At 40.5% G+C, this 19,765-nt stretch overlaps 1 protein-coding gene across 9 annotated transcripts in view; it reads left to right on the forward strand.

Annotated features, from left to right (window-relative positions):
- USP54 (ubiquitin specific peptidase 54) overlaps positions 1–19,765 on the forward strand; it is a 95,711-nt gene that overhangs the window by 34,099 nt on the left and 41,847 nt on the right. For all 9 annotated transcript variants that reach the window (XM_042862748.1, XM_042862750.1, XM_042862747.1 and 6 more), the window contains exons 2-3: positions 11,528–12,389; positions 14,852–14,944. In XM_042862748.1, the coding sequence (XP_042718682.1) occupies positions 12,243–12,389; positions 14,852–14,944 (240 nt within the window). In that variant the 5' untranslated portion in view covers positions 11,528–12,242. The remainder of the gene's footprint in view (positions 1–11,527; positions 12,390–14,851; positions 14,945–19,765) is intronic.

Genomic DNA, 19,765 nt, shown 5'->3' on the forward strand with positions numbered 1-19,765 from the left:
GTGTAACATGGCAGCATGGATAGTGGTCACTGGAATGTTAGGAGGTTTCAGCCAAATACCCCTTGTCTGTAGTTTCACAAGTATTTTCATCCATCGGTGTGCAATCAGTCTTGGGACACAACAGGAGTAACTACTTGCTTTTCAGTAAAATTCAAACCCGCAGCAGTGTTGAAATAGCTGAACACTACTGAAGTTAAACTAAATCTCTTAAGGTAAGCATCCTTTTCAATAGAGCCCAGGATGAAATCTTTCTGAAGCTCAGCAAGGCTTCTGTTCCCTCTAGCTAGTCATTCAGTGTAGAAGTCAGTGGCTTGAAAACTTGTTGCCTGGGTTGTGCTTTTGGGCCAGGCCTTGTTTTTTGGTACAGAAGAATGTGGATCTTCCTTCACACTTGCTCTTTTTCATTGTTTGAAAATAACAACAATAAAAAAAAATACTTAGATGTTTTTCTCTCCATGTTTACCAGCTGGTTAAAAATGTTTTAACTTCTTCAGACACCTACAGAATTCTGTTTTAATTTGATATTTCACATGCTTCTTTAAAGGAAGGAACTTTTTGAACTGCATCTTCACACTCTTCCGCCAGTGAGCAAATAATGTGCAGAGATGACTTTGGTGATGTGTACCTCCTCTTGAGCACTTTCTGTTTATTTTGAAGGAAGCTTCTGGTGCCACTCAGCAGTGTTATTTCATCACCAGGCAGAGCAAAAATAAATCAAGGCTGTTGGCATCATTCTCCTTTTATTTTCCCCAACACCCAACCAGTCTGTCTATTACAGCACATTTGCACAGCTTCTGCTTCTGTGACCCGTTAGGACAGAGCCTGCTTGTACTTAACAAGAATCTCTTTCATGCTTTGTGGATCTCTTCAGGCCACAGCAGGACACAATCCTTTTTATATTTGGTAGTTCCACAATATTTCTCTGGTGAGGATGGATTAACCTTTCCAAATGAAGACAGTAATATCTTCATGCACCTATATTTGATATAATGTACTTGTATAACGGCTCTTGCATTTTATAGAATCAACTGCTTTTTTCTTTTTTTTTCTTCAGTAAATCCCAAGATTTTAAGGTATCAAAGTCTGTAAGGGAAGAGTTGTGTAAGTTTATAAAACTAGCATGGAAGAGTTGCCTAATAGTAGCTTCTGTTAAGGCTGATACAAATGATCTTTTAATAATTGTCTTAGAAATTTGAATTCAGATTTTGTATTGAAGGATGTCAGTTTTGTCCAAGTTTGTATCGGAATCTAACAGCTTCACCTTGCTTTCTGTTCTAACATAAAATAAAGGAATTGTATCTCTGAAAACTTCCTTATGGGATACAATCTGCTTTGCTCACGTAAAACCTCCTTCTGTGTGTGCTGTGCCTTTTCTGTAATGTTTTAGTTCCTGAAATGCATGTTTTGCTAACACTTTGTATATGAAAGTTAAAGAAAATACCCTTTGCCTGTTTTTAACCTCCTACTGCAAATTTCATGCAATGAAATAAGTTGAACTGGATTTGCAGGTGGTTTGGGTTTGTTTTTTTTGGTTTTTTTTGGTTGCTTTTTCCAGCTGCTTGAGAAGTCAATGTCAGGAGTTTTTGTCTCCCAGTGTAGTTGTTATGGCACATCTTGCAGAGTGCTTATAACAGTATAAACACATTTGTTTACAAGTACGGGTGGTATGGTCCAGTTTGTCCTTCATTAGAATCATAGAACCTGTAGAGCTGGAAGGGACCTTTGAAGATCATCCAGCTCCCCTGCAACGAACAGGGATGTGCGCAGCTCAATCCGGTTCATGGAATCATAGGATGGCCTGAGTTGAAAAGGACCTAAGATCATCTAGTTTCAACCCCCTTGCCGTGGGCAATGTTGTCAACCGCTAGACCAGGCTGCCCAGAGCCAGGGCCTGATTCAGCCTCACCTTAGAAGTCTCCAGGGATGGGGCATCAACCACATCTCTAGGCAACCTGTTCCAGTGCTTCACCACCCTCTCTGCAAGATACTTTTTACTTCTATCTAACCTTATCTACACTCTCTGAGCTTGAAACCATTTAAATTAGGAGGATGGTCATGCTTTAAATGTGTTATGATTATCTTTATAGATGAAAAGGTGTATTGTGAGAATGCTTAGATCTTTTATTGACCACTTTACTTATTATTTTGTTATTTCAACTGGTAGTGTCAAAACTTAAGCAGAATGAATTGTCTATTTGTAAGGGGTTTCTCAGTGAAAGTTGAATTTCTGGCACTGGAGGCAATTGTACGTCCTGTTACACATGAGTTCCTTTTCTGTATTTGCAGGAACTAGAGGCATTAGAGGCATGATTTTCTCTGCATTTGATATTTAGCCTGAGCTCAGGGCTGTTGTGCATTCATGTGTTATTGTTCTCTTCTTTATAACACACAGATCTGTGGAAGGTGGGTGTTTACTTTATGGGGCTGTGTGATGGCTGGGGCTGCGGCTGCGGAGGGGCACAGTACTGGGTGTGTTCTTGGGTGCAGGAACCTTGGGCAGAGGCTTTGACAATGTATTATAAATGCTGTGTTTGCCAGAGGGAAACCAGAGCCTGCTGTACAAGTTCTTAATGTAAAGTTTTAGGGTTTGATTATGTCTCTGCCTCCTGTTTAAGAAGGGGGGGAACAAGTCACCAGCTTGCAAAAAGTGTCTTCTCCTCTGTAATTTCCATTCAATCCATCAATCAGATGTTTTCTCATGCTAGTTTTACAACAAACAGTGAATCACGTCTTCTAGTTTTATAGAAAACAATGAATCAGCCTTTGATTTCTACTCCCCCTCCTTGGCTGTTCCAGGCCGTTGGTAAGGTATAGGAGGATATAAAGGTATGATTTCTCCCTACCTGTTTAACTCTTCCCATGTGCTGTTGGCCTCTGTTGAGAGAGACACAATGTTCGGATTCAGCTGTTGTGTTATGTTCAGGTGTTCTTCCTACCCAAGTTCTGAAAGCTTCAGTGCATTTTGCAGAAAATGCATCTATATACAAAACGAAATCAAGCAAAAATGAGTTTTTCCTTTTGTTAGTTATGCTTACTTCTCAAAACTAACAAATAATGCTCTTAAAACCAAGTTAAGATTGTTAAGCGCTTATGTGTGCATGTGCATACTCGTGATTCTGCTGAAGTGTTTTTTATAGCTGTACAGCACAGATGAAAGAGGGGAAAAAGCAGCATGTTGTGGATGCTGGGTGCATTGTTTTATATTTTTCTGTGGAAATACCAATCCATATAATGCTGTGCAGCATGGAAGCACTCCTTATCAATTTTAGCAAGCCAAGAAAAAAGGTTTAGATGTTTAGGTTTAGACAGCTTGAACTGCTGCTGATCCTTCTTTCTTCACTCTGCTCATGCTTTGGTTCAGCACGTTGGTAAGGTAATAGACTGGCAAGAAAGAGAATGTGAGAAGCCATCCTGGTTTAAGTGGTGATAGTGGGATAGATAAAACAAATTAGTGGATTAATAGGTTGAGAATGAGCTGTGGGTGTTATTGTAATACCCCAAACGTCCTGAGGTTTAGGAAATTACTTCCTACTTTTTCTTAATGCCTTTGGGTGCTATCAGGTCTGCTCTCTGGAGAAGGACAAGTGTGCTGTGGTGTTTAACTTTGGGGTTCTGAATACATCACCAGAAAGGTTATTTTCTGCCGAAAGGCTGTTTGTCTGCCTGGTCAAAGTCTATTGCTGCTCTCATCATGTCTTTGCATATTATGTGTTACCTTTCCTTTGCAATTCAAGTGTTAGTGTTGCTGGAATTTTTCTTTTTTGTTTATTTCTCTGCAAAATAAATTTCTTGCCTATCTGTCTCTTTTGTTCTGTGTGGATGTTTATGTATTTGGACGTTCCATTGTTACAAAGGTTAGTAAATTGAAATACAATGACACGGATTAGTGAAGTAGAGGGACTTGTGGTGCTGTAATGTGAACAGCATGTGAATTGGGATTGGTAGCTACTGCCTTTTGCTTTAAGGAATGGAGAGTTGAAGACTGACAGAATTCATAGTTACTAGAAGAGGTTGAATTTTCCACGATTTTTTTTTGGGATGCTGTTATACAGGAAAAGTCTGCAAGGTCAGGAAAAGAATGTCAGCAGGGATTTAAGGTTTCAAGTTGCCAGTCATAAAGCATTGTGATGCTGAATGCTACTGAATGCTATTGAAAGCTTCTGGGCACTCTTCAGTCATTGTTAGGCTAGAATTTGCATGTCAAAGTAGAAAATAATTGTTTTCTTAGGTCAGTAGTGTTACTGGAATAGGAATGCGATTATTTCCTTGTGAATAAAGGTGCCACAGGAAAAAGAGCCTTGAAATCTTGTTGCTCTGGCTGACGGCAGTAAAATCCAGAATTTTGCAAGGAAACTGTTTATATTTGGAGATTGAATCGAGTGCTGAATTTGTCTTGAGGTTTCTTGGAAAGCCTAGGTAGGTGAAGTCTGGGGAAGGAAGCAACTGGTGATGGAGGTTGCCTCAGCGTCTGCTAGGATAAAACTGACCCTTCCATTTCACCATCTGCTTAACAACTGTTATATTCCTGTTGGTTCTAATTTTCTGTGTTACACAGGATTGAATGGTGATGTTTTGCTGCTTTTGAGCTCTTGCCTAACATTTGAACTGCACTTATCCTAACTCTACATATTCCATATGGAGTGGGATGAAGAGATGGTTTTCCCTCTCCCCTTCCCCTTCAGAAACATTCAGTACCAAGCCTAGTACAGATAGTCTTTGGAGAGTAGACTTGCATTTCGCGTTGAAGGTGATACAAACCTTTGGGAGATGTGCTTCAGAAATCCTCTTCCACACAGCTGTGTTGAGGTGTGTGGTTTTATTATCATACAGCAGTCTTACAGAGCTGGGCAACTGTGGAGGGTTGACATCTGTCTAGTTGTCTTCTCTGAACTGTGCGTCTGTTCCTTCCCACCTCAGTGTCAGAGGAAAACTGTTGAGGTAATGGTTTCTTTGGCTGTGTGGCAGGGGGTACAAGGTGCTTCCCAAGGGGCTGGCACCACCTGGGCGCTGGCTGCCACCGCTCCAACCAACTGCCCAGCCAATGTGTGCTGAGGGTCCTGTGATGCATGAGGTCACTGGTTATTATTACAGCATCTTTGATATGAGTAAAGGTTTTATCTGGGGAGTGAAGTGTGTTTTGGCAGTAAGCCCATACAAAATAGCATGGCCTTTGTGTCTCTAGTTATGACCTCATATCTCATTGTTTGCCTTCCAACAGAAGCCTCGTATTGTTCGATTATTCCACACAGCGCTCTTAGAATCTGTAGTCTCTAATAAGAGAGTTGCTTTCCCCCATAGCTTGTAGATCATTTTGCAGGTTGAGGTGCATTTGTTCAGGAAAGGCTGTGATGCTAGTTTTAGATATTTGCAGCTGTGGATTTATTTATTTGTATTGTAACCCACCTTTTAATAGTTGCCATGATAGAGCTCTTTATGGGATGGTTTTTAACAGCTTTTTTTGAGATCCAACTGGGTACTTTGGGTCCGCTTATCTGCTTTAGGAAAGTCTAGACTTGGCTATCCTATTTTTCCTTTTCCATAGCTACTTGGTTTACATTTTTTCTCTGTTATGAACAGAACTCTGTCTGTTGGAATGAATGAAGACAGATTCCAGCACCCTGATGTACTGCTTTGCATCAGGACTGTAGAGGTGACAGCTGAGCCACTGTGACCCTGCAGAAGCACTTGCAGGCAGGTAGGGACAAGCAGAGGAGGGCTACCTTGGAGCTATGGCAGAAGAAAATTTCTGGCTCTCTGCTGTCACTGAACAACTCTCAGTTCAAAGCCTGTGGCTTTCTGCCACTTTTTTTTTTTTTTTTTAACAGAGAGAGATGCTCTTCGGAAAGATTTGGCTGACTGTCAAGCTTAAAATCAAATGGTTCAGATTAGATTAGTGTTCATGGCATTTCATTTCATTGTTTTAAGACAGAGACTGTTATAATTTGATGAAATACTTGCAAGCATTGCTGCTTGCAGTGAGAAATAAACTGCCTTCATGCAGCATAAAACTGTTTCACCTCAGCAGCCTGCAGTCTCGCTTTTGGGTGTTTGTGCAGAATGCTTCCACACCCCTTGTTGGCCTGAGCTGCTGACAGGAACATTGAGTGCGTTTGTTTTTCTTTTTCCCTTGTATCTACTAGTCTGAGAAATCAGTACAAGCATACACTCTTGCTTCATTTTTGAAAGGGCTTTCTCTCTTAAAGCTGGAGAAACAGTAAGCTGTTTGCTAGCTGAGGAATGCCAACCTTTTGGCTTTGAGGAGAGGGACTTCCCAGAAGCTTTGTCCCTTTGGTGTCTTGTCTACAGACCGTTTCTCCTAACTTCCCACATACTCTGGATGTTTTTTTTCTAATGCGGTGCCAGGGAGCTAGTGGATGCTCTGAGCTTTGCTGCACTTCTACAGAGCTTTGCAGATAGAAATTGTGCAACAGCAGAATGAAAGATAAGCAAGAGCAGTATGAGGATGTTGCAGGAATCTGTCGTGCTGTCAGTTCTGTGCTCCACCCAGTAGGCAGAATTAGCAGAAAGCCTTGTAATTAAGTTATTCCTTTAAGCAGAAGGCTAAGAAGTGGGTGTAAGCTTCAGCAGCGAAAGCATCATAGACTTTTTCATCTGGCACAGCAATCAAAACTGAGGAAAATGCACACATAAAGCAAAGACTTTTCTTGTCCCATGTGCACTGTAGGTTCTTGCAGATAGGAATGAATGGGAATCAACATACCTTCTAGTAATGAGTCTGTCATCTAGGTGTGCAAGGAAAAATCTGCCCGATATTTCCAGCTATCTGTGAATCTCAGAGATGAGATGTGCAATAGAGGACAGCATCTCCTGCTTGGTGCTGAGGCAGCTGATATCTGTCAGGGATGTTTACCTTTAAGATTGCTGTGCTGTTCACTCTTTGCTTCAACCAGCCTCATGGCTATTAGGTAATGAAAGCTTTTTCTGTCCCTCTGTTTTATCATCTCCAAGATTGAGCTTAAACTGAGATGCAAAGCTGGATATTTTTTGAGGCCTGACCTGTAAATGATGGTCTTAATATTGATGAGATCTGCGTTGATTAAATCACGTTTGTCTGCAGAAATCAACCAATACTTACATAATTTCAATTACATAGAGAAAGTGTGTCACGGAGTTGACTAGATCAATCTATGCCCGTGACGGGGGCAGTAGGCCTCTGCCCTTCCCTCCCCACCCCAGTCCCACAAAATAGGAAGGAAGGGAGGAAAAGAACAGCAGCAACAATCTATGGAGGAAAACTTATTTTACTATGATACCGGAATACAAGATAACACAATATAATACAATTTAATTGAAATTGAGATTAATAGATCAGACAAGATGAGAGAGAGAGTTCCCGGGACCAAGTCCAACCTGAAAAGCTTGGAATGGCCAGGAAAGCACCCTCCAGCACCCACTGCAAGGCAGCAAGAGAGCAGCCCCCCCACCCAGAAGGGCCAGATCCCGTGACTGCTGTAATGTACAGGGATAGGTACCTGGGATTGGGGCATTAACACTTCAGTGCCCCGTACACTACATGATGTTTTGATGTGGAATACTGAAACCCGAAAAAACAAGAAATGTAAAACCATGATAAAGTGTTATCAAGCTTCTTGGCTGTGGGAACTCTTCCTTGGGCTGACAGCAGCCATGGGATCAGGGCAGGTGGCCCTGCAGGAAAGCAGCTGCACGGAAAAGGCGTTGTCTTGGCCCAGTCTCTCTCTTGTAACAAAACAAGTGGGTTTCACTTCTCACCTGGTCAGGCTTTCAGAGATGGTTTTGTATGAGAAAGTGGAATTTACACTCAGCATCAGTAATCAGTTACCTATTGCCACGTTAGAGCATACGGGGGATGAGGAGCCCATTCTTTTCTAAAAACACATTGAAGCATTTACTTTGTTTTGCGCATTTCTTCAGATATATAAAATTAATTAAAAATAAGTTCTGGACCACTGCTCTTATTTAAGTGTGATAAATACTTCATTGGTGCTTTCAGCTGTACCTAGAGCTAAATGGAATCATCTCCTTTCCCTAATTAGGCTGTTTTATTTCTGCCTTGTCTCTGAAATGACACATCAAGCAATTGTCCAAAGTGTGTGTAGAGACATGACATGTAAGTAAGAGGATCATGACAGTTTTTCCCCTTAAAGTGAAGTGTAATAGTGGGATCTCACTGGAGAAGGAAGGATGCAGCTGGAGATGTTCTGTTGGTGTTCTGTCTGGGGGTGCTCTGCTCCGCTCTCTGGGCCTGGGCTGGGAGCCCTCTGTACCTAAAGAAGATGCTCACAATGGTAGGAGAACTAGCTGAATTGAAGGGAATATCTGGCACGTTTAATTTCCACTTTCAAGTTATATGTTCCTAATTTATTCTATATTATTATATTTTTATTATGTCAGGACAGTGTTTTTAGGGATCTAGTTAGTAATATTTAATCAGACTGGTTGGATTAACTTAGTACCTTGTTCCAGTGAATAGTGTTCTTCAGACAATAGTCAAGGCTCAAGTTCATTAAAAGTTTTTTGGGCTGTCTGCCTTAGTTCATTGTGTCTCTAAGATAATGTTAGGAGTAATGAACCAAGAGCATCAGTTATGCTTTTGCATCTGGCACTCCTGTTCTCATATTTCTGTAGTAGTAGAACTCAGCAGTGAGAATTGTATCTGTTCTGGATGAACAGCGTTCTCAGCTCTGATAATGCCATTCTCTTTTACTTCACCGTGTGTTTCCTGGGCTCATGCCGAGAGGGCACTTGGTCATACAGGAGCTACAGGTTTTGAACACTTTGAATTTTTTTTTTTTTTTTGTTAATTTTGCAGTACAAGAGCTGTATGGAGCTGCAGTTGTTGTGGCCTAACATTAAAATGCTGCAGGAGTCTGGGAAGCTCTATCAGCAGTGCAATTATAGGAATTTTCTATGTCTTATTAAAATAAATACTTGGTGTCTATGGGTTCTTAATAGGGTAACAGTCTTTAAAGTCTGAGAAATGTATTTACTCAGAAATAATACATGAAAATGTCTTCTCACTTAGTTACGCTGTGCTCTGAAGCACGTACTTTCTTTGTGCAAATGTTACAGTGGTTACCTTTCAGAAAACAAATTGGTTTCGCTTCATGACAGTGGCTGGGGTCTGTGACACCCCCACTCCAGGCCTGGGAGCAGCAGTGTGTTGGTGGAGCACCTCCTGCCTGTGCCCCTACAGCCACTGCTGCTTCAGGTGCCTTTGTTTTATTTCTTTATTGGAATGGTGTGCTGCGCCTTTAAAATAGGAGTTAGCTTCTTTCTGGTGGTAGCTGCAGAGTATTTCACTAGTTGCTTTCTCTCCGTACATTCTTTTCTCGTGCTTGTGCTTCGCTATCCTTTTTGTGGTTTTTTATGGTAGAACAGCGGCACAGTGAGTCTGTAAACAATCCGTATGACTATTGTCTCGTGTACGTTTCACTTGAATTAGGATTCCATCTTGTAGCTGTTGTATAATGTTTTTATAGTTTTAGTGTTTGGTAAAGTGTGAAGCTGCCATTTATCTCCAGAGATCTGTTTTTGTCTAACTGGTGGTTATGGATTACAGCTTCCTTCTTGCTCTCTTAACTCTGCAGTGGCCATCTAGCTGAAGGAGCAGGCTGAGTTTATAAATGAGAACCTGGGAAAGGAAGTCCTTTCTGTATGAATGCAAAAAGCTTGTGTGGTCTGTGAGAGCCCCACTGTCATAGCACTCCCCTAGTGATGACAGATGAAATACAAGTCTCTCATCTATTTCTGGTCCCAAGACAATGAAAATCCACAGGGAAAAAAGGTGTTCACCGTGTAATAACTGAGATATCTTGGCTCGGAATTTTGTAGCCTGTTTTGAGAGCAGAATCTTGTCTTGGATTTGAAATCCACTGAGTGTTTTACTCTCTGCAGCTCACACCTGTCCATCTGGCACGTGTTTTGGGTTGTATTTCCCATCGGCGCTGTGAAAAGAGGTGCGTGGCTCAGAGACTTTGTGTGACTTAGTGCAGGGTCTGCTGCCTCAGCTCATTCCTCATGGCATCCTGCTCTGATCTCTTGCTACCGCACCTACTGCAAGGAGCAGTGGTTTACAGAGATCCTTGCATTGCTGCCTGAAACTTACTTACCTCACACAGTTTGTTTGGCTTGTGATTCATTTATGGGATTGAGCAAAGAAAAGGGGATTGAGGCTGAAAATGCTTTGAAATGAGTCCTGTGTACGTTCAGTGCTCAGGAATGTTGTGTGACTGGCGTGATAATGGTCTGTGTCTGCAAGCTTGCAAGCACATCTGAGCATTTTGCATCGCATACTGGCAACCATGAACAATATTCATCTCTGTATACATGCTTGCCCGCCTTACAGCAACACAAAGCCTTCATTGAAATTTGCAAAATGAGATTAATGAAAGCACAAACAAGGTTACTAGAAGGGAATGGATCGAACTGCTGTAACACATTTGTGGATGATGAGGAAATTCTTTGTTTTTTGACAGAAGATGAAAAAAATTGTAACTGTGGGGAAGGTGAAAAATGTACCTCCACAGATACCCAGGTTATCTTCATCTTCATAAGGAGTTGCTCTGAGTTATTTTGCTGATGCTTGAATTCTGCCTGTACCTGTTTTGTACTGTACTGTAGTGCAATTACTACTTCAGAACACATGGAATAGACTTGTCTTGTCCATACTGGTCATAATAGTTGTACCCGATTTTTATCCTGTTACCAAAAATGGGATAATCATAAATCTTGTTGGTGAGATACCAGGAAAATACTATATAATCCTCAGTAAAGAGGTGGAATGGTCTTCCAAGAAATAAAAATATTTTGCCATAAATTCTTGTAGTTCCTGTTTCTAGGAATTCCTTACAACAAATGCTGCTGCTTCTTTGTTGTTGTTTTTTAAATTCTGATTTTCTGAAGGATGAGAAGTAGATGAGCAGAGCAGTTTACTGATTCTTTTCGCTCCTTCAGAAGCATCACTATTTCTTGGAAGAGGCATATTCTATTAATGTCAATTTTATAGATAAACGTCTCTGATTAGGGAAATGTGGAGAGTATTTTGTTTGAAGATAGCTCTGTCTTCTGAGCTGCTGGGAAGCTCTGTGTCCCTCTTCATCTCGTAATCTGAGGATCAGTCCAAATTCTAGCATCAACAGTTTATTAACATTCGTATTGTCATTCCCACTACTTCATGAATTGCTAGGAGATCTGTAAGAAGCTTGACACTTAAGCATTGCAAAGGGTGTGTGTGAAGACTGGCGTGGAGTTCATGTAAATGTTGTTAGTTTTTCTCTTTTTAAATCTAACTTAACTCTTTCACCATACTTGCCCTCCTTGCTCTAACGTTCTTTTCTTAGAATTCTGTGTTCTCCTGGTTTTATTTTTTGGGTGGAGGAAGGTTTGTTGTTTTTTTTTTTTTTTTCATTGTCTCAGAAGATTGTGTGTACTGTGGGAGGTGAGGCAACGCTGGTCTTGGCAGAACAGCTCAAAGCCAAGAGAGTAATTAAATGACGCAAGCCTTTGATTATTTTTCTCTCTCAAGCTTTCTGGCACGGCTGGGCATTCCAATTGCAAAAGGAGCACCAGGAGGAGAAACTTCTAAAGATTGCGTGCAGAATTAGAGGAACTGTATCGGAGACTCCAAGCTGCTCTCAAGCTCTTTGCTCTCAAGTTCTGGAGTTGCTGCTTTTTTTCCTGTGAGGATAATGCCACGTTCGTCACACAAGACAGAAATAACTGAAACAGAGCTGCAAAGGTTTTGCTTTGGTTTTGGTTTCTCTGCTCTCTCACTAATTGGATTTTTCCCCACCTTCAATAGAAGGATTATAAAAGAATTAGTGAAGCTGTTTTTCTGGAGGGAGTAGTGGGGCAAGTTAGCTGTTGGTTTTTCTTCTCACATTTCTGGGACTTCCTTAATCTGCCATTTGTTCCCTGAAGCCACTGCCCACTTAGAAAAAGGAGCAACAGCATAACAGATGAACTTGTAAGACCATGGATTCCTTCCCTTTTGCAAACTTTGTGGCTGCTTGTAAAGGAGGTTTTTGCATACATAAGCATCAAATGAATAGTATCCTGGGCTGGGTTTAAAAGAACAAACTACCGCTGTCCTGAAAAAAGAAGAAATTCCATTTAAATTATAACGTGCAGAAGGTTGGATGTTGTTCCAGTTTGGAATTTTGGTGAAAGAAAGGAGAGATCCTATCAAGTGAAATACTCTGCCAGCCAAAACCTACGTGCTCTACAGCTAACACTGGAAGATGTCTTGGAAAAGAAGTTACTTTTCTGTGGGCCGAGGGAATGTCCAGGGGATGTTTACTCCACGAAGTACAACTTCGATAGCACCCAGTAAAGGTCTCAGCAATGAGCCGGGGCAGAACAGTTGCTTCCTGAACAGCGCTCTGCAGGTGAGAGGGCAAACTGTAAACAATTTCTGCTTCCTTTTTGTGTCGATTGCAATACTTTCTTAGGCTGTGATGTGCAACAAATGCAGTCGGGCTTGGCATTGTAATTGTTTGTAAGCCTAGATAAAATACAACTAAGTTTGGAAATGCGTGTATATTGCATCATAGAAAAGCTTTTGTAAGTTTCGGTTTTTCTTGGTGCATTGATACTTGAATCCTTTCTGTTTGTGTAAACTGGGAAGCTGCCAACAAAAGATGAAAATCTGTAGTAGAATGTTGCATTAAATCTTCTAATCTAAATTATGTCTGCTCCTTAAAGTAAATCAGTTATTTTTTATGATCCAATCCAAGTAAAGGGTTGATAACGCCTATACAATCACCTTTTAATGCAGTCCAATTTTCTTTTTTACTGCTGATTTACAGTTTAGATTCTTTTACCCAGAAGAAACAATTCTTCTGTGTCAAAATGTGGTGGGGTGGCTGCTATACTTGTATTGTCACTGTTTACATATTCAGGGCATCTATTTGAGTTTCAGCCCTCAGTCTCATTCCCATCATGTGATTTGACTGGGTGGCACAGGCTGTGTCACTGCAGCTTTCTTTTTGTGGGCACAATTAGCTTCTCAGTTAGCTTCAGGCTTTGAGATGTCCTGGTGATGCAGTTAATGCAAACACAGACTTTAGTAACATTCTATAGTTTTAGTATGCCTGGAAGTACAGGACTAGGTATGAAGGTACATAAGTCAAGAAAATGGCAGTATTCAGTGATGTGTTAACTGCTTTTGTTAACTGCTTTTGTTAAGCTGCACAGCGCAGTCACTGGCTGCCTCCTGATCCCAAGTTACTGAGCCTAGGTCAGATTGAAGTAGAGCCCAATGCCAGCTGTGTGCTGTATAGGAAAGTAGAAGTGTGCGACCTGGCTTTCAGTGTGCTTCAGAAATTGTTTTCTTCTGTGAGAGAATACCAGAAATACCTGTAGCCAAAGCTTGATATTTATTGTCATTATTATTTAAAAAACCAGGATGTTAATAATTTTATAATATTATATATACTCCTGTTCTTTGTCTTAATTTTTTAATCAGTGTTAATCTGAGAGACTCTTGAATGTTTATTGTTCTTTACTTTTAAGTATTTCTATAAATATTCAAGATAAGCTCCAAAGGCAATTACACTGACAAACTGGACTAGTTCCTAAATGTATTTTTCTTCTTTTTGTGAAGCCTGCAGTAGCTGTTCAGGAATGTTGTATGTAATCAGATGCTCCAAAAACTTATATTGCCTCCCAGGCTCTTAAGTACAGGAAGAGTTTGAGTAAAAACATAAGCCGAACAATTCTGAGACTTGGGGAAACTTTACAGATCAAATCTGCCCTAAAAGTGTTGTTTTTGTAGTTCAGTTTTAGGTAGTATTTCGGTGCTGTGATCTTGTTAACAAACTGTTACAGATACTTTACATTTCTTGAAAACAGAACATTTTTTTTATCTTTTCAGAATGCTGTTTTTCTAGTTAGTTCCTCAGGACAAATTAATTGGTTAGCTGTTTGGTCCCTCTGTTGGTGCTAACAAAGTGTTCAGTCAGTCACATGGCAGCCTGAGCCATTGCGTTCTGCCTGGAGCTTGGCACAGTGCAATTCAGGTCAGGGCTGTTCTCAGTGTGGGCTTCTGCCTCCTGACTGAGGGCAGGGCTGGCAGGAAAGCCCACTTAGTGCTCGCTGAAGCAGCCAGCAACAAGCATGAGGAGCTGCCTGTGAAACACCTTGGGTCAGCGCTGGCACTGTTGTGCAGATGAGAATTTATATGATTGCCCAGGGTTGGTAGTGAAACTTCACCCAATGCTTGGTGCTTGCTGTTCCAGCCAAGTTTGCCTTATGCTGTTGCTGTGATCATCACCTCAATAACCTGTCCTGAAAGAAAAGTGTAACTGTCCACACTGGTTAGGGTTAGAAATCTGTCAGTCATCACAGTGTGTAAAAGCGCTTTCTAACGACAGGATTTGGGCATAAGAGACTTTTGCAGTTCATTGTTTTGACATTCAGGAGCTTGTTAATGCACACGCTGCTGGTGCTCCATTTCTGATGGTTGCCCTTTCTGCTCAGAGCATTGAGGCTGAAGGGGGAGGAGGAGTGGGATGAGAGGACCTGGGCATCTCAGGGTTGTTACAGCCCTGCACAGCTTTGCGGCGTGGCACTGCTGCACAAAGCAATGTGCATTCAGTCCAAAGCACGTGAAACGGATTTGAGGGCAGCATCCTGCTGTAGTTTTCTGTATATAAGTGGTACAGTTCTTGAGAAAGATGAAAATGTCAACTTGCAGTTGGCTAAAAGACACTGTTAAAAGTGATGTTCATTGGGGTTAATGTACTATTAGAATTGTTTAGTTGTAAAGTGTGCAACTTTAGTCAAAGCTCAATGCAGTATTTTATTTTCTGCATTCATAAAATCAGCTGTGCTCCTCTGTATGTTTCAGGTTCTTTGGCATCTTGACATTTTCCGACGGAGTTTCCGACAAATCTCAACGCACAAATGTATGGGAGATTCTTGCATCTTCTGTGCTCTCAAGGTAAAGATTGGAAAATAATTCTTTTAAACTAATAGAAATATCTGTGGTATTTCTATGTCTAATTAAGCTTCCAGCTGGAAATCGGCAAGACCGAAGGTAAATCTGATTAGGTGCAGCATGCAGTTGTCAGTGCTGATTTTTTTAAGTGTATTCAGCGATGCAGCGTGGAAAATGTTGTAGGTAAGTTGCAGATAGAACTCTGTCATCAGTGGAGTGCAGATCATTGCAAGCCTCCATATTTGAATATCACTTCAAATAATAAAGCACTGTTATCCTTTTTTCCTAAATTGTCATTTGGCTTAGAAATATTTTATCATATATAGATAGTATGTTCTTCAGAATTCACCCTTCCTGGCTGCTTTAAATGTCAGCATGAAAGGCCTTTCTATTCAAAACTTTCGATTATATAAAGCTAAAAGGTATTTTCTACTGTAAATATTGATGCCTGCATTAAGTGGCTCAGTTCTTTTTGGTCTCTGATTTAGAAAACATCAATTATGTTTTTAGATGCAGATAAAATATCTATCTCAGATGCTGCCTGGACAGTAAGATCTAGATGGGAGTTGGTGTTCAAGTACTGCTACACACTTGAGTAAACTGTACAGTCCTACATCTGTTTGTATTTACCCATTACTTTCTATTGCTTCTGTTTTGGATTGTGTGTGTGTGTGTGTGTGTGTCCTCCTTTTTAAATTCTTCTGCAAACTCATTGCTGCCCCTGTAGCCTGGTGGGAGAAATTGTCATAAGCAAAACATAATGAGAACTCCAGCTTTAATGTTCCTGAGCAATGTTTTTTGTTTTTTTTTTCTGAAATGACTAAGTCATATTCTTTGATTATAAATGGGTTGTAAAATCTTAGTAAATATTTAAATTTGTTGTGGGAGATTTTATTGTACTATGAATTCTGTGTGCAGCGATGAAAAGGGGAGATAGCATGTTTTATGGCAAAACTGAGAGTGCAAGGTTTGAATTGAGATCATCTGAAGTTCACAGGCAGTATTTATGGTATAATAGCAGTCTTCTAGTGAGTGATTTTTGGGGGTACTCTGGTCAAGATAGCCTCAAAATCAGCTACTTTGGGAGTTTTTAGGATGTTCTGGAGGGGTTTTCCATTGCAAAAGAAGAGCGAAAAGCAAACTCTTACAGCATGAAAGGAGATAAGCAATTTCCTTTTGAAGAAGAGTCTGTGTCAACTCATGATGAGAGGGATATTTACAGCAGTATCTTTAGAAGAGGATATTAGAGTCGGTTAGGAGAAGGATAGCACATCCAAAGTGAGAAATACAGCTATGTAAGCAAAGAAAAGATGGAATATTGAGTATATCTCTTTCCTTATAGAGAAATGACAAAACTAAGTATTTTCATTTGGTTTGAGTTCATGAAGTTCAGTGGGATAAATGACTCGAAGCTAATTCCCTCCAGTACTGCCAAGTGATTAATAGCATTCTTGGGTAAGTAAGGGCAGAAAGAGCAGGATTTGGGAAATGATCATGAGTAAAAGTTTTTGTTCTTATGTTTAACAAAGCAGCAAGATATTGCAGGGAGATACCATTTGGCTGAAAGTACAGTGGACTCTAAGGCAGATATGGTTTGTTTTAATATAAAGATAATAGCTGATGTCTTTGGACTGAGAAAGAGGGGAAAAAATGACACTGTGAAAGAGGAGAGAATGCATGTTTATGTAGCTGTTACAAAAGGGTGAACAGAGCTCTGGAACAAGCTGCACACAGAGGTGGTACAGTCTCCTCTGCAGGTATTCAAAACCCACCTGCACTCTTTCCTATGTAAACCTACACTATGGAGCCTGCTTTAGCAGGGAGGTTGGACTTGATCTTCAGAGGTCCCTTTCAGCCCCTGTGATTCTGTGAACAAAGATGCATCTGGAATAGCAGTATGGGTTTTAGAGGAGGAAAGTGCTACAGTAAGACTGCAGGGTGGCAGAATCTCTGGAATATATGTATTAAAAGCAGGCATTTGATCAAATAATATTTTGTTTTGTTGATACGATTCTTGCTTTTAATGTCTTGCTGAAGTGTGCAGTGTGCCATTAATAAGCCTTTAAGTGTTAGAGTGGTTGCATTCACTAATTGTGTGCCTGCAGCCATATACTTATTTTTAAATTATGCAGCCTTACAAAAACTTGCTGTTCTCTCTTCCTGCTCACAGGTATCTTCTAGGATTTTTTTTGCTTCCTTTCTGTAGTTCTTACCAATGCCGTGTGCAGCCATAAGGTGTTGTAATCTTAAGCTTCCAACATTGCACTGAATCCTGGAAGTTCTTTTGCACACTTTAGAATACTTGAATCTGATGATGTGCAGAATTCCAGTAGCTCACAAAATTCAATATACAATGAAAAATACTAAAGAAATATATAACCAAGTAAAGAATTAGCTGGAGAATTATTTCTGAATGTGGGCAGTAACTAGTACTCAACAAAGTAAGTAAATTTCATCTGGCTTTAACCCAAACCATAATGTTAATATTTTCTCTAGCCACAGCCTGTTCTGCATGGGAAATATCAGTGTTTTACCCAAGTCTGTTCTACAGCCTTCAGAAGGCTTACCTACATTTATTGTGAAGCTATACAAGAGGAAAAACGCATAGAAATCTGCTTGTTAAAAGTCAGAACTGTTTTAGTCCTGGTTTCTTTATGTTCATTAACTTAAAAGTATCTCTCAATTTTGTTATTCTCTGAATGGCAAGTCTCCACCTTTTATTAAATGGTGTAAAATGTTGATGCCATACATAAATATTCCAAAGATTTCCCTGATATTCATGGTGTTACCGATTCAAATAGTATCCAGATATATAATACTCTAAGTCAAATTGGGGATGTACACCTTACCCTTCCTTCCTCCCAAACCAAAAAGCCCCTCACAGACATCAGACCCATAGGTTATCTTGCATGCAACTGGAGAAGGGGGCTCCTACACGAACTGGGTATGCATGAGAGATAATCTCACATTATGGAGATGAATGCATTCATCTTCTTGAACTCCTTAAGGCATTAACGAGGGGGGGGAAGCTGTTTTCAAGTATTGTTCTCTACTGCCCTCTGGATCAGTGGTTCTCAAACTGCTTTTTTTTTCCTGAAGGAGTTGAGACTGTCTGGTGCATGGTATGTGTAAACTTGTACATGACAAATGTGATGATGTGCTTAATATGCACTTATTACTGCAGGCATCACCAAGGTGAATTGTGTCCCAGTGCAGCCAGATCATCGCTTCCCATCATTGCTCATCTTTTTCCCTGCTCTGGTCTTCTTGTCTGCACTGGAAACCTGTAACTGTTGTCCTCCCAGGGTATTGCCAACGTAGCCTGTAGGTCTTTGACATCCTCTTTCTCTTGAATCTTGCCTTAGGCTTTGCTAAGATGAGGGAGAAGATATGGCTGGATCCAGTGGGAAGCCAAGAATTTGGAGCTCTATACCATGCGAAAATCTCCTATTAGGGTCTGGGGAGAGGTAATTAGCTTTGCATGCTGCCAGGTGGACCTGTCCGAGATTCTGCCCGGACCGAGTGAGGATGGCGTAGGATGTGTTTGCTTTTCTCCAAAGCATGCTGGCATGTTCTGCTTCGAGCCTAGCCTGGGAAGGGGGCAGTACCTGGGGAAAAGAGTCTCCATCCCACCCCTTCTCTCCAGCTTGCCTTGGCAGAATACTTGCTGTGTTGGGCAGAGAGGGTTCAAGCTCTTTCCTAAACTTGAACAGTTGCTTTAAGGGGAGCATTCTCTTCCTGATGACTCTAGAGGAAGATAATCTCCACTAGGCTAAATTTAGCCTTTGAAAAACAACGAAGTAGTTATTCTTTCATATGTGCTTGGCTTGCTGCAACTGTTTCTAGGGATTCTGATGTCATGCACAGTATTTACTGTAAACGCTCAGCTATCTCCATAAGTATTATTTATAAATTTAATTTTATTTATAGAAAGAACAATCACAGGACAGTGATGTGTCATATCGGATATCAAATCGCATCTTAGTTTTGTGCCACTGGAGATATTCAATTCATAAATTCTTAAAGTGGAATTGTTTTAAAACTTGCTAAACTACCTGGCTGTCGTTGTGAATTAATTGCAGATATAAGTATTGTCCATTTTGAAAGAACACTGCATCAAGAGCTGTAAAAAAATACAATAAAATAAGGAAGAGCTGCAGACTCTGTACTGGAATCCCAAACACGGTTCCTTGAGATTTTATAGCATAATAGAATGTGGGTTTTTTTGGTACAGTAGGTATCTTTGTTGCGATGCCATTTGCCTGCTGTAATTGGAACAGCTTTTTGATTTATCACTGATGTTCAAGTCTACTTTATTCTGTTACGCTTTCCTTTTTCTAGAGTATGACTTTGCTTTGGTGTGTGTTTATCACAGCTGGAAGGGAGCAGGAAGGGGGAAATCCGTTCACTGTGCTGAGCGTGCCACAGAGAGTTTGTTCTCCTTCCAGGGATTGTACTGGGAGCTCTGTAGTGCCAGGATATCGGACAGGGTGTTTTTTGTAGTTTGCAAAGAAGAATACTCTATTGATTGATAAATTCCAACAGGGCTGTTCTTTTTTGTAGTTTTGTCATGTGCAACAAAAGCAGGAAGAATGTGAATTTTCTGTGTGGACTGTTGTTTTCTAAGGTGAAAACCGAGAACAATAGGATATTAGAATGCTTAAAGAAATGGAATGGCAATGATGCATGGTTCTGATTAGGCACCTGTTAGAAGTGTAGGGATTTCTTATGGAACGTTTGTAAGGGGGTTGAGACATTAAGTGAAAAGTTGATTGCAAAGAGTCAGAGTACAATGTATTGTATTTTATACATAAAAATCTGTTG

Source organism: Lagopus leucura, unplaced genomic scaffold, assembly GCF_019238085.1.
Source record: "Lagopus leucura isolate 7727_CA_CO unplaced genomic scaffold, USGS_WTPT01 Super-Scaffold_739, whole genome shotgun sequence".
In the NCBI taxonomy this organism is placed as follows: Eukaryota; Metazoa; Chordata; class Aves; order Galliformes; family Phasianidae; genus Lagopus; species Lagopus leucura.